The sequence below is a fragment of the Callionymus lyra genome, chromosome 9, assembly GCF_982586985.1.
Source record: "Callionymus lyra chromosome 9, fCalLyr1.hap1.1, whole genome shotgun sequence".
NCBI lineage: Eukaryota > Metazoa > Chordata > Actinopteri > Syngnathiformes > Callionymidae > Callionymus > Callionymus lyra.
Window position 1 is genome coordinate 11,182,286 of NC_141826.1, and position 14,514 is coordinate 11,196,799.

General features: G+C 39.2%; 2 protein-coding genes across 3 annotated transcripts; one reads left to right on the forward strand and one right to left on the reverse strand.

The window, feature by feature from the left end:
• Positions 1–1,707: 1,707 nt before the first annotated feature.
• On the forward strand, positions 1,708–8,955 carry rufy1 (RUN and FYVE domain containing 1). Its single transcript, XM_087798521.1, has 17 exons — positions 1,708–2,020; positions 3,281–3,460; positions 3,525–3,642; positions 3,712–3,813; positions 3,897–4,020; positions 4,092–4,153; positions 4,746–4,881; positions 4,969–5,070; positions 5,135–5,251; positions 5,365–5,532; positions 5,593–5,690; positions 5,762–5,881; positions 6,843–6,972; positions 7,153–7,247; positions 7,320–7,368; positions 7,435–7,512; positions 7,583–8,955. The coding sequence occupies exons 1-17, from the start codon at positions 1,720–1,722 to the stop codon at positions 7,727–7,729; spliced, it is 2,127 nt and encodes a 708-aa protein (XP_087654647.1). The 5' UTR covers positions 1,708–1,719; the 3' UTR covers positions 7,730–8,955.
• LOC148071818 (heterogeneous nuclear ribonucleoprotein H-like) lies at positions 8,817–13,541 on the reverse strand. 2 transcript variants are annotated; one of them, XM_087798523.1, is made up of 11 exons: positions 13,438–13,541; positions 12,456–12,550; positions 12,223–12,381; positions 11,997–12,140; positions 11,022–11,160; positions 10,285–10,463; positions 10,081–10,208; positions 9,885–10,020; positions 9,732–9,815; positions 9,570–9,662; positions 8,817–9,484 (listed from the first exon to the last, which is right to left on the reverse strand). In XM_087798523.1, the coding sequence occupies exons 2-11, from the start codon at positions 12,535–12,537 to the stop codon at positions 9,390–9,392; spliced, it is 1,239 nt and encodes a 412-aa protein (XP_087654649.1). In that variant the 5' UTR covers positions 12,538–12,550; positions 13,438–13,541; the 3' UTR covers positions 8,817–9,389. The 2 variants fall into 2 exon arrangements, with proteins under 2 accessions (XP_087654649.1, XP_087654650.1); XM_087798524.1 differs by having other exon boundaries at positions 10,081–10,193; positions 12,456–12,542; positions 13,428–13,509.
• Positions 13,542–14,514: the final 973 nt, after the last annotated feature.

The window sequence follows — 14,514 nt, forward strand, 5'->3', positions numbered from 1 at the left end:
TTTGACCACAGCGATCCAACTCCAGATTTCCTGTGACTTTTGTTACTTCCCAGTTTCATCATACTCAATATAAAAAAATAAACAAAGAAAAGTTGTTATCTTCTATGATTTTGAATGTAAATAAAAAACTTCATTCACAAAAAAACAAGTGGAGCAAATGGGACATTTCCCTTTTAAACAGATTTTGAAAACATGTCAATTTAATGTGTTGAGCACTTATGGCCGTTGAACAGCTTTACAGCGTCACCTTGTGTTTGAATAGAACAACTGCAGCTAAATTGTTGTAGCTTTTCTATCCATTTATTTTTTATACGATTATGTGTTCAATGGATTATTCATTGTATTATTTTTACGAATTAGTTTGTTAAAACGTTCCATCAGGTTTAAACTTGTATTTGTCTTACGTCATTAAACCATTTATATCTAATCAAGATCGATGTATTATGAACCTAAATGTATGAATTATTTAAAATCAAAATGTTATGTTTAAACAGCGTCGTATAACTATGAATATTGCATTTTAAAATATAGCCAAAAAACCCAAAACAACACTTGGTGTTGTCACATTAGTTTTTATTTTACTGCTTGGTTCTTTAATTTCTATGGCTTTTCATATTTTATTTTCCTTTTTTTCTTATTACAAACTATTTCAAACACAATGATAATAGAAGAAATATAAAATGCAATCTTTATTACGGATATCAAGGCCAATGAATTCATTGCTCTTAAAAGCATTTCCATATTTTTGTCATATCAATTTATTTGTCCAAAATATCATATAGGGACGTAAATCTGGAAATAAGAAGAACCGAGAAAAACATTCATAATACTGATTATGTTGCACTCTTGTTACTCAAATATGGATACTTTTTAAGCATATTGTTGACGAAAAAAAAGATTATAGAAAGGCGCTATATAAATAGAGAGTATTATTAAATCTGCTGCTGCTACACCCAATTTAATTCAACTCGGGCTTGTGAAAAACCATAGATATAGCTTGAAATATTACCTTCAAGGAAAATTAAAATACATTTGGATTTAAAGTATCCCACTTAGCCTTATGCATAAGGACAGGATTTGATGTCCTGTCTACGTTTAATATAATATTTTTTATTAAATATTGAATAAATATTAAAAAAACAAAAAAAACTGCAAGTTCTTTGACTTGAGAAAAACATTTTTAACAACCTTTGATCAATTTACAGTGTCGTTTGGATTTAGACTTGATTTTCTCATTTTCTAAACCTTATACCCACTTTTTTTTTTTTAAAAACAAAATATAGAAGAATTAAATACATTAAATAATGAATATTGACTAAACTATAAGTTGCGCAATTGGTGTCCAAATATTGGACTTGACTAATATCAATAGCCATTGATCAATATACAGTAAAGTTTACATTTATAAGCTTTTAAGTTATTCTTATTTATTTTAGACAACTTTCGGACCATTAATACTACTCTGTCTCAGAAGAACTAAATAAATAAAGAGAACATAAAATGGTTAAGTTTTGTTTTAAACTTCCCATCGATTAAAAATGTGTCTATTTGTAAAAGTAGACTGAAACAGATACACATGTTGGATTCATGATGTACCCTCCATGCCAGCTGGTGGCGGTATTGCACAACAACGTTGTTTTCTCAACCACCCTAAACGAAAAAGAAGCAGAAGAAGTCGAGGGCTTGGTCACGTGTTGAGACGGGAGGGGGGGTTGAAACATGGCCGACGAGTCGGAGGAAGTAAACACAGCTGTTGATGGAGAAGCTGAAGAACAGACTGACGAAACCCAGACGAACGACGAGAATGTCGACGACACCGCGCAAAGTAGGCCCGAGAAGCCGCCCCTGGAGAGCGGCTGGTCGGCGCCCATCCTGTCTCTGGCGCGACGGGCCACGGAGACGATCAGCAGCGGGGTGAGCTACGCTGCTGCACCGAGGAACTCCTCACTCACTTCTGCTCCAAACACTCCCACTTCTGAGGCGGAAAATGAGCTCAACAGCAAAGGAAAACTTCTACCCGGTAAGTTTTAATAGAGGTAGGTTTATTCCTTAACTAGGAAAACTTTAAAAACTCAAGTTTTGGGAACTCCCTGTCAGCTGTCAAACACATGACTGCGAGTGAAGAACCAAGATTTTATGGTTCAATAACCATGACAGTGCTCGACTGGTATTCCTCCCTTTTTTTTTGCTTCATGGAACATATCTTTGGATTTTAACTTATTTGTTACATATTGCCCCTTTGGCACATACTAACAACTGTTTTCTATTCAAATTGCAACTTTAAAAATATGTGATTTACCAACGGCTGGCTCAGAACAAACACATTGTTCTAACCATCTATTTGAGTTCATTCATGCGAGTCATCTGTGTTTTCAACAATAACTACCCTCTCACGAAATGCTAGAGGAAAACAAAAAACGGATAAAAAAAAAAAGCGTTACAACTTGATCATGTGTTGTGAGTTTGGTATCTTAGACCAGGGGTGGGAAATTCAATTTCCCTCAGAGGCCACATAATATGGTAGTTATATACTCTGACCGTGACAAAGTGCAAAACTATGAAGGGAAAAACCACTAAAGAGAAGAGGAACATGAAATAAACCTAAATAGGCCATAATATATCCATTTAAAAAAATAATTTGTTAGGAAATAAAGACAATTTCTGACCATGGTCTGCGAAAGGCGCTTTACAATATAAATGTCTTACTTACACTATAAATTTATTTTGAGGGGCAAAAATGACAATGAACTATGGACAAAAACACAACTAAATGTTCTTCACTTGTCTCGTTAGGACCACAAAAATACAATAAAATGGACGTATGGTCAAAGCTCCAGACTAGACCAGAGTAGACGCTGTGCATTATTTTCGGTCTGCTTCTTTCGACAATAGTTTAAATTACCAGAATCCCTGCAGATCCTTAAAAAGTCAGTCCATTCATGAATCCAAAAACAATGCCTTAATTGGCATTAAAATATCCTTACAATTTTCTTGAACTCCTAAAAATGTGCTCACATGAGTAAGATTTTCATCTCAAACTCAAAATATCTGGGAACATTATTATTATTATTATTAATTTAACGTGCAGATTGGCGTGTACTCATAGTGGAACAGATGCATGTCCTGGTTCTGCTACAACAGTATACGGTGTATATATAGTTCATGGCTTAAGCAGTAACAGGCAAAATGTAGAAATTACCTTGGATCCTGTTTTGTGTGGGTACTCATAACTAAAGGTGCACAGAAACTAATCTACATTTCAACATCCTCTTTTGCATAGTACTGCCCCTGAAAGACCCGATGGCAATCGAAAGATCCAACCTCCTCAGCATGATGAAGCTCAGCATCAAAGTATTAATCCAGTCAACCCTAAATCTGGGCAGAACACTGGACTCGGATTACCCTCCTCTGCAGCAGTTCTTTATAGTCCTTGAGCATTGCCTCAAACATGGATTGAAAGGTAAAAGGATTATCTGCTCTATGATTAAGTTCAACAAGTTACCACTTGCATTTCCTGTCTCCAGCGAAAAAAACCTTCATTGGTCAAAACAAGTCCATATGGGGACCTCTGGAACTGGTGGAAAGATTGTGTCCTGAGTCCGTTAATATTGCTACAAGTGCAAGAGACCTTCCCGCCATCAAGTAAGTTTGCACTTAAAGCCCTAACTCACGTCTTTCTTTAATACTGGCGCTGATTCTGTGCGTCTACAGAACCGGTCTGGGGAGAGGGAGAGCGTGGTTGCACTTGGCTTTGATGCAGAAGAAAGTCGCTGACTACATGAAGGCATTGCTGGACCGTAAAGATCTCTTAATGTTAGCGAGTTTCCCTTAAAAAACACTTTGTTTTTTTAATTATATCAGGAATCTTGTTTAAGCATCTATCGTCACTTTTGCAGTGAGTTTTATGATCCTGGAGCTTTGATGTTGGAGGAGGAGGGAGCAGTGATGGGAGGACTTCTCGTTGGCATCAATGTTATCGATGCCAACTTGTGTATAAAAGGGGAAGACCTGGATTCTCAAGTGAGTCTCTTTTCTTCTTTTTTTGATGAAAAGTAAACAAGCAAAACAAAGTTCTATTCCGTTTCCATCAGGTGGGAGTGATCGACTTCTCTCTTTATCTGAAAGACTCTACCAATAGCGAAACTACTAAAAAGTGAGTACACTATTTTCAAATGAAAATAGAATTTGATTTATTTTTAATCCAGTTCGACTGGTTTTACTTTAATTTGAGAACGGTCATATCATTTTAGTGGTGTAAACTGTCTGATAAACTCATCATACAAGGGACCAAATTTCCCGATCAGTCTTAGGTCTATTTTTACCAAACGGAAATTTTAGTCTGATTGTGAAACTTTCAATCTTGATTTATCTTAATCATCTCTGAGTTATTTTCTCCGTCAAATTCCTTTCCTTTGACACCAGTTTTAATCTGATTGCAAATCTCTGGACAATTGTTTTCATCCATAATCTCTGCATCTTCTTCTTTTTTTAAACTCGCATGGCCACAAAATTGGACTCTGTGGGCCAGGTTTAGCCTCCGGGCCACGCATATGTTGTCTAACATAAGAGAAGCAAGAAAACACATCTGAATTCTATAAATTTGTAAAATGTTAAGAAACTGTAAAATGACATTTTTAGGTAAAGTGAGATTATGTTGTTGTTAGTTTTACATAAAATGTTCTATATTTTTAAGAAATAGATGCAGCAAAAGAACAGTCATAAAGGTTTGGATTGTTCTATTTCAGTGATACGAAGATGACAGCCATCCTGGACCAGAAACATTATATTGAGGAATTAAATCGCCATCTCAGTGGTACCGTCACTGACCTCCAGGCCAAGATGGACTCCCTGGAGAAGACCAACAGTAAACTTGTTGAGGAGGTGGAAATTTATATATTTAAAATGTCCTCTGTACAGGATCTTGATAGTGAGGTTAGAAATGTTTGTTTTTTCAAATCTCATTTGTAGCTGACGGCAGCGACTGACCGGATCAACTCCCTCCAAGACGAGCAGGAGATCCTGAAAAAAGAGAACGAGACAATCATGCAGTCGAATCAGAAGAAAGAAGAGGTGAGAGTCAAAACTTCTCTGGATCAGACTTGGCTTTAAAACCGTGGTGATGTTCTGGTACCAGGCAGCGCTTCAGGACAGCCAGGTGGAGCTCGAGACGTACAAACAGACCCGACAGGGCCTGGATGAGATGTACAACGTTGTGTGGAACCAGTACAAAGAGGAGAGAAAAATTCACCAGGTAAAACTGGGGAGAAGTTGAGAATCATAATGTTTAATAGAATATTTATTCGATAAAGCACAGCACGTGTTGATGATGAAATCACGATCATGACATGAGATTTTGAAAACCAGGAGCTGGAGCGTGAGTTGGAGCTGCAGGTGGGTATGAAGAAGGAGATGGAAGTGGCCATGAAGCTGCTAGAGAAGGACTCGCATGAAAAACAAGACACTCTGGTCGCACTGCGTCTCCAACTGGATCAAGTCAAGACTCTCAACGTCCAGATGTTCCACAAAGTGCAGGTACATGGACTTGAAGCGAGTGACTATATCAATGTCTCACACGTCGATCTGTCGCGTTAGAACTCTGAGCAAGAGGCGGCAAAGAAACAGGCTCAGACGGAGCAGCTGGAGAAGAAGATGATTGAGATGGAGACAACGATGCAGAATCTGGAGGACAGGTCAGATCCTCTTCCTGAATGATTTTGCTTTTTATTGCATTCTTTAAACTTCAGCCCTTTTTATCTCACAGACTAAAAAACTCTGAGCAGGACCGCCAAAAGAGCGACCTGTCAGACAAAGACATGCGGGTGGAGCTGGAGGCGAAAGTGAGCACCTTGCAAAATCAACTCGGGGATCTGGATACACTGAGGTGAGTTTAAGCGTCGACAGAAAAACACAAAATATAATTTGCTAGTTTGGTGTTTTATAGTATGATCTCAGGAGTAGCTCCAGTATTAATACTTAAACATGTACCACTGTTTTTCTGTAAGTAAATGTAACCAGAGTCTCTATTGGTTACCCCACCGATATCACTCTTGTGATAGTAGTCGGTAGTTCACAACTCGGGATCCACTTTCTGCTTATCTACTGCCATCAGAAATGAACCTGGTGATAATAAATTTCCCCTTTTAAACGATTGAACTCAATTTTCTATCAAGATGTTACCATAACACTTGGTTTGGGCCATGGATGGAAGATAGTTTGCTTTGAAAAATATGCTCTTTAAAGCAAGTTAATGTAGTTTGTTTTTGAAAAAGATATCGGTTTGTTAAAGTCTGGCAAGATGAGCCAAATATTGTGTGAACAAGATATTTTTTTGTGGCCCGCCAGAGTCTTCTGCTCCCTTAACATGGTTGCATGTTTGTGATAAAATATTGTTCAAAAAGGTTGCTATAAGTTTTGAGATTTTAATATAGAAAATGTATGCTTGTAATGCATGTAATCTCTTTGTAATTTATTTTCTCATTTTAAGCCTCCTACATTACTGTATAAATATTTATTTTAGCCTAAATTATCCCTATCATGACTTTTATATTTGTTCGGTCTGTAACTACGGTTTAAATTTATATTTTGGTCCCTTGAATTAGTTGATTTGGACACCCCTTATCTAATGGATGGATCACAAATTTAGATTGAATTAATCATTGTAATCCAACATACTGTATGTTTGTTGGATTTAAAAAGAAACTGTATTTTTAAAAACAATTTGGAGCAAAAAAGGAAGTGAAGATAAGAAGGTAGTTGTAAAAGGGAACAAGCAACTACTTCATTAATAGTTGGAATTATTAATACATATTTATTTATAACGTACAATATTTGTGTGTGTCCAGGCTGGGTTTGGAGAATGACTTGCGACAGGAGAGAGAACAAAGACAGAATCTCCAGAGAGCTCTGCAGAGGGAGCAGGACAACAGCACTGAGCTGCGCACTCAACTGCAACAACTGCAGGGTCTCCACACGGTCAGTGACTCCACAAGCTTGTCAAAATAATGTACCACTGTGGTCGGTTGAACGCTAAACCGGGAGGACAAAGGTTGAAATAACTTGAGGTTTTTCCTAGCCTCCTTAAGATTTCCTTTTTTTTAGAGGCTTTCTAAATGTGTTTGTTTCATCCGGTTGTTCCTGATTCTTGTGTCGCAGGAGCTGCAGGATTTGAAGCACGAGAAGAAGCAGCTGCAGCAGAGGTGTGAACAGCAGGAGCAGGCTCTACAAGAGATGGGACTTCATCTCAGCCAGTCAGTCGTCACTCAATCCCTGTCACACTTGCATCTGTGATTCAGTCTGTCAAACCGCTGTTCTTGTTGTAGGTCTAAACTGAAGATGGAGGATTTCAAAGAGGTCAACAAGGCACTAAAAGTAGGTTCCGACTAAAATCCAAGTCTTCATTGGTGTTGATTTTTCTCCCTCCCCGTGTCGCGTCAGGGTCACGCCTGGCTGAAGGATGACGAGGCAACGCAGTGCAAACAGTGTAACAAAGAATTCTCGATCGCCCGCAGAAAAGTAGGTGACGTCCTGCACCACGTTATATTTCTGCCTCCGTGATGTTTTAGACCATTGTTTTCTCTTCCAGCATCACTGCAGGAACTGCGGCGACATCTACTGCAGCAACTGCTCCGGGAACGAGCTGGCCCTGCCTTCATACCCTCGTCCGGTGCGAGTGTGCGACATCTGTCACTCGCTCCTCCTGCAGAGAAGCTCGTCCAACAAGGGCTCTTGACAGACGGAAGTTGAGGTTTTTCTACCTAAATATCTAATGATTTGTTAAAGAATAATCTCAAGTGGAACTTCAGTTTTCTTCCTCCACTGGACTTCGAGTGATCTCACTGTTTCATTTTATACTATTCAGATGTTTTTTTTTTTTCCTGTACCTAACTGATGCAACACTCACATGACGATTGTGCCACGTATTGTGATCGATCACAATCCCATGAAGTGTACGGCCTGATGGTGCCTCAAATGTCGGTGTGAAGAAGCTGTCGTTTCTGAATAACCGTCCATATTTAATGGAACCTGCACTGTTTGTTTCTCTTTGTGTCAGTCGTACCATCTGGCTACACAACCTGTTATGACTACTTAAGTTGAGCGTAAAGACGAGCAGCTTTTAAATAAAAATAAAAAAGCCATGAATTGGGTGTGAGGCGCATACAAACAAAGATCCAAGATCGTTTGTTTTTTAACTACAGATCCTTTATATTCTTTATTTTACGTGTGGGTGGAATGACTGAAGTATTGGAACGGATGGAAACATTTGGATAGATCCTCTTCATCCTACACAATTCTAAATCAGTGTTATTTTTTTTATTTTATTCTCCTTTCAACAGTAACATTTCAAAGACTGACAGATGATTCAGGATATTATGATACAATTTTTAATCAGCACATATTATAAATCAAGCGATTTGCCCCAATTTCTACTATTAGTTTGCTCTTAAGTTGATTAAGTCAACTCTAAGGGGAGAAGTTTTTAATTTGTTTTCTTAAAGCTTTGTTTTTGATCAAACATGACAAGTTAGTGTGCTTGATAATCTGTGATGCACTAAAATCATAGTGTTAGCCTGGCTAATTAACAGTTAGCTTCCAAGCCCTTTTAATTTCTAAGCTTCTTTTCACTGCCCTTTTTTTCAAATATGAATTTGACACAATCGTGTCCTTTTGGTCGTAGGATTCAGGCTGAAGTATTGTGATGATGATTGTATACTTCCATGTTTAATTATGAATAGTCGATGCTACAAAGTGGTTTCCTTGATCAATTTTGGACATTTTAACCCACTTTTCTATTGCGTTTGATAGATGAATAAAGGATATTTTACATTTCTGTGCTGGGTATTCCAAATAGTTTTATTTACTTGTGCACAGGAAGTACAAACATCATTTGAAGCAGTAGAAACTTTAACAACAGTATATCGGAAACCGAGTTAGCCATGTAAATAAAAAAAAAAAGAACTGCTTGAACATGTAATACTAACAAAACATCTCTTCTCTGGGACAATTAAAAAAAAACAAAAAACTAGGTGCTATTCAGAATAGGGAAGCAAAGTCCAAACATCACAAATTCAGATGCTTTGTTCATGCACTCTTACATGAAAAATGTCACAGACGGAATAAAATAACAGGACGACGCTGGTGTCATTGAGAAAAAAAAAAACAGAGGAACAAAATGTTTTGGTGAGGAATGAAGAAAACACTGCTTCTGACACCTTTCCTGGCCCGTCCTCCTTAGAAAAATTACAAACCCAACCCTTCAATGTATTCACAACGACCTCACCTGGCTTCTCTGTACCAGGTAAGACGTGCAGTTGCAATATTTGCAGCACATACCGAGTTTTTTTTCTTCTTTTTCTTTAATTTATAAAAAAAGCAACACTGAACAACAAAAGTTACATTCCCCATCCACCTCCAAGGCCATTCATTGAGCTTCTGCTTCCTCCGCCACCGCCGCCATAGTAACTGCTTCCCATCCCACCCTGGTTACCTAACAGAGAGCGGGAGAGAAAACACAACATGGGACCAGGAGCTCGGAAACAACACAACCCGACAGTATCCGAGCTTTCACTCACTGTAGTCATTGTAGCCGCCCATGTTTCCCTGGTTGTTGTAGCCGCTGGAGTACCCAGAGTTCATCTGGCCGCTGCTGTAGGACGACTGGTTTCCTGTCGAGACGATGGACATGCATTTAAGCACTTGTGTCATGATTTAGATAAGAAACGCAAACTACTTACCCATGCCACCCATCATCTGGCCCCCGTATCCTCCATTACTGCCCCCTGCAGTTGAGTTTAAAAATAACTCCACATAGCGATGCTCTGTCAAAACAAGGACAATGAGTAAAACATTTGTATTACAAAATAGAAAAGGTCCTTATTTAAACATACGCATGTTGGCTTTGTCTTTGGACATGGCAGCAACAGCATCCTCGTGGCTAGCAAATTCTACATCAGCCTCTCCGGTCACTCTGCCATCTGGACCGATTTCAATGTGCACACGTACTGGATTCAGTGGTGAGAAGAACTGCAATAACATAAAAGGTTAAAAACGAGTCTACAATGAAGAGTTGTACAGGTGTCCTACGTTGTAGATGTCCGTCTCCGTGGCTCGGTAGGGCAGGCCCCGCATGTGAACGCAGTGACCCGTCGTGCTCTGGAAGGAGGAGCCGCCGTCGTTGTAGCGTCCATCGGATACACCTGAGAACGAATCACCTACTATGAATTTTAGTGCAGCTCTCGCTCAAATGACGCGTACAAACGGACGTCGGATGTCTCCTAGGCCACTCACCTCCGCCGTAGCCGCCGCGGCGCACTCTGTCGTAAGACCCTCCTCGACTCATCATGTTGTAGCCGCGACCTCCGGAGGGCCGGTCGTAGGGGCCCGGCCTCTGCATGCCCATCGGCTTCCGCTGGGGTTCGTAATGAGTTCGCACCTCGGCGCGACTACTCTTGAAGATCTCAATGTACCTAAAGAGCAAAGGGGTGTTGCCATGAGACACGCGGCGTAGCGATGCTGCGCGAGCTCATTACTCATGACTAATCTGTGAAGTTCATGGTGTAGTCAATATTATGTGTGCCACTTGAGATCCAATGCAAAAACGTTTCTATATTGATGAAATATAAACACTTTTTTTAGGCTAAGAACGTCTGGTGTCTCAGTTTGTGTCCAGTCATTGACCTGATTTTAGAGGCGCAGACATCATCTGACTTTGCATTACCTGGAGTGGGCTTCACGTCCTTCTGTACAGGATTTACCGCCAGGATTACTCCTTATTATGTTACTGAGGAATTAGTACTTGGGCACCATCATCGATGGGAAAAAACCTTCATTTGTGTACGGATCAAAGTGTTGTCCAAGCACTAACCGTGACCATGTTGAACACAAGAATCAGCAGTTGATCGTGTTTATGTGTATTTATCGCATTTAGTGGTGAGTGTTGTGTCAGATTTGTATTTGGTTGACATGTGGAGAGTGCACACCATGAAAAAAGCAAGTTATCCAGCCAACCAACCAACCATCCCCACCTGTGCCCTATTCTTTCCTTGTGTTTCTTTAGAGCCTTTTCAGCTATATCCTGTGAAGCAAACTGCACGAAGGCCTCCCCCGTACTCCTCCCCTGGATGTCCACCGGCAATGTTATCCCATTTGGCACGATTTCCAACCCTTCAACCCAAGGACAGATAACCCCAGCGGGGGACATATTAAATCACATGCCCAATCACAGAACTTTTCGTCTAGAGAGAGATAAAGAAGAACTTATGGAAAACTCTACACATCATCATACATACCAGTTAAAGACTTTTACCAGTGACTCAGAATTACATTCATCTTGTTTGGGGTAAAAAGTGCAGCGGAAAAATGTCAGGATAGAGGAAGAGCATGAGAAGGGAAGTGTTGGGCTGTAACAGGTGTGTGGATGGGTTCAACTGGTCAATGAAATGGATCATCGGGTTAGGAATTGCATTTGAGTGTGAGGAAATGAAGGAGGACTGATTCACAAATAACTGTCAGGAAAGCCGTTTCGTGATGAACAATTGAGTTATGCCTGTAAAGGTAGGAAAAGGTGAATGGGGATGGGGGGGGGTCTCAGAGATGTGCTGGAAATTGACTCCATCCAACACGAAAACATTTTCTTTAACAATTCTTTGTTACAATACTTTCAACCAACAAATATTTGAAAAGTTATTCATGTATTTATATAAAATTTTAGAATTTAAAAACACAACAGAATTCCCGAACTGAGCTCTATACATTTTATAATCAGTGCATTTTAAAAACAGTAAAGAATAATATCATTTGAAAGTATGATCATCCTTTTGAAATTCTCAGAATCATTTGTATCCTTTACACCAGCACATCTCTATACCACATTAAATTATGAGTAAATGTTTTTGGAGGACTAACGTTCAAAAGAAAATAAACAAGAAAGGGAAGATGGAGCCGGACGTTAATAAATGTCGTAAACACCAACTTTCCCACAGGGCAAGCAAATATCTTACCTGAGAAAAACTGGACGATCTCCTCTTTGCTGCAGCCAAAGGGTAGTCCTCTTAGTCTGACCAGACCGTCACCTGCCGTCTCTGGACAGTTTGGACCGGTGTGCTTCATGACCCAGTCCATCTCGACGTTGTTGGACTTAAAAACTGAAAGGCAGCACAAAAGAAAAATAAGTCCATCTCTGCTTTGAATATACAACTCGAGGTGCAAACTGGGCGTTAGTCTTACCCTCCACGTATCTGTGACCCATGGTTTCTCTGTCTTTCTTCACCGCAATTTTCAGATCTTCCTCCGTCTCCAGCTCCACAAACGCCTCGCCGCTCGGCCGACCCTCTCGCGTGTAAGTGAAGTGGATGCCACTTCCGTTGTTGAGTATTTTGCAGTCCGCTTTAAAAAGAAGAAGAACATTTTAATTACGCAGTCGAGGTTATCATCTTAACAAATAATCATCAATTACTCACCCGAGAAAAACCTTTGAACTTCGTCCACCGAACAGGACCAAGGGAGGCCCCTAATTCTGACAACATTTCCCTCATCAGTCATGGCTGGTCAAAATCTGTGCAGAAACAAAGCAGTGTTAATGTGGGCAGTACACGGTAATACAATGTTTAAGTGTAACTGGAGTCAAATATGCAACGCTTTACAATTTGAAAACCACATCAGACCTATTTGACTGTACTTTTCTCTGGAAAACAATGCGTTTGATAAACATAAGAATATAAAATGAAGTTACCGCCACAGTCTGAATTGTTAGCATTAGCACGATACAAATTAAGAGAGATTTGATCTATTAGTATCATTTAACTTGCAACACATTACGGTTAAAGTCTCCTTGTATACAACTGGTTTTAACTGGATTACAGATAAGAAATCCAAAGTTTAACCGTTGACATATACAGATTAGAGGGCGCGACCCAAAGGCTTCTGTAAACAATTGGGTGACCAAAAAATGGAGTTAATACTATAGAATACAAGACCAAATACACGCACGCATTTAATGCAATCGTAGTAAAAAATAACTTTGCAGTTGATCCCGAAGGAACCGCGACATAAAATGGAATCACGCTGCGCAAGCTAACCATTTAGCACCGGCACTATTTAGTAGGAAAAAAAGTGCAAAAAACGTCTATTTAAGTGAGTTTTGCAAATCGTTAAACAGATTCCATTTGTGATGTTCGGATTTAAATAGTAAAAAAAAAACACAGTCCGGTGACTCTAGTCCACCACCGCACCCAGACCGTAGAACAAAAGCGGCCTTCTCTTGTCTGCGCCATGCTATTAGCTTTTTGAACTAGCATTGGCGGGGAAGACATAATGCGTTTAAAATGACTCCACCGAGACACTGGAGACCACGCGGAAAGGAAAGATGCATAAAAGTATGTTATATAGAACTATCTTCTTTCAGAATGATCCCGTAAACAGTCGCTGTAAAGATGTAGTTACCTGGTTTGATCGCGGGTGAACACGCTGGAGTTTGTATGGACAGACTTCGGCGGATACTGCTGGTAGAGCCTTGTCGTCGGGGTTGCCAGGAAAACGTCACATCCCCCCTTCCGTTGTCAATATACAGCGGCCGCTGTTTCCCCGGTTTTAGAGACAAAACAATCGTTATTTTTAGCTTAACAAGTTAGTACAATTTAATATATCTAGTTAAGCGCCAATTATGGAGTTATGAAAATAATCCATTGGGATTTTGCCAGGCGTATAATAAAATGGGGAAAGTACTTGTATGCCATCAAATCTACCCCCATGAAGCCTTCGATTGACCACGCCTTTAGCATTGTAGTAGTATTTTTTTGTACTTTAGTAGTGCAGTAGAATAGAAAGTATTACATTCATAAGTCCTCTTGGATCAAATCATTGAATTAAAACAATATTTTATAATATTCCCCTTATCTTAATTATTATTATTATGGTAGAAAAAAAAAAGAATTCCTTATTTGTGTTTACTGTTCCCTGTGACTTTATATTGCTTGCATCATTATGTCAGACTGCATAAATGTCAAATTGGATGAAAATCCTTTAAGGGACACTCCCATATTTAAGCTACTTCATTGCCAATTGTCTGGTTGGAACATGTTGGAAGTGGAAAGTTACCGGTAATATTATTTATTTTTGATCTCGAGGAGCAGTATGCTTTACCTAAATTTAAGCTAAATCTTTATGTATTGTTATTTGTACACATTTTTATGTGTCTACTTATTTGACGATTTACTGTAATTGCAGTAATACCATTACCATGTAAGCTGCTTACTCATTCTCCCTTTATACATATATTTATAAGACTTAAGAGGCTTCACTGAGATTTAAAATATTGTTCAATTATTCTGTATGCATAGATAGATAGATCAAACTTTATTGATCCTTGCATAAGTTAACTAAGGTAGTCCGTTAGATTAGATTTGATCAGATAGAACTTTATCGAAATTGTTTATACCATACTCCTTAATGACAGCAAAGGGCAATACCACGTCTTTAAAATAAAACCCCTTCTTGGTCATCACTGTAGTTTTTGTAGTA

Bases quoted from the DNA above. Each gene is read 5' to 3' on its own strand.
- rufy1 (XM_087798521.1), top strand. From the start codon at position 1,720: ATGGCCGACGAGTCGGAGGAAGTAAACACAGCTGTTGATGGAGAAGCT. The intron at 5,691-5,761 runs GTCAGATCCTCT...TTTATCTCACAG, and splicing joins ATGCAGAATCTGGAGGACAG to ACTAAAAAACTCTGAGCAGG. The intron at 7,248-7,319 runs GTCAGTCGTCAC...TTCTTGTTGTAG, and splicing joins ATGGGACTTCATCTCAGCCA to GTCTAAACTGAAGATGGAGG.
- LOC148071818 (XM_087798523.1), bottom strand. From the start codon at position 12,537: ATGACTGATGAGGGAAATGTTGTCAGAATTAGGGGCCTCCCTTGGTCC. The intron at 9,816-9,884 runs GTATGTTTAAAT...TTGTTTTGACAG, and splicing joins CAAAGACAAAGCCAACATGC to AGCATCGCTATGTGGAGTTA. The intron at 9,663-9,731 runs GTAAGTAGTTTG...TCGTCTCGACAG, and splicing joins CCAGATGATGGGTGGCATGG to GAAACCAGTCGTCCTACAGC.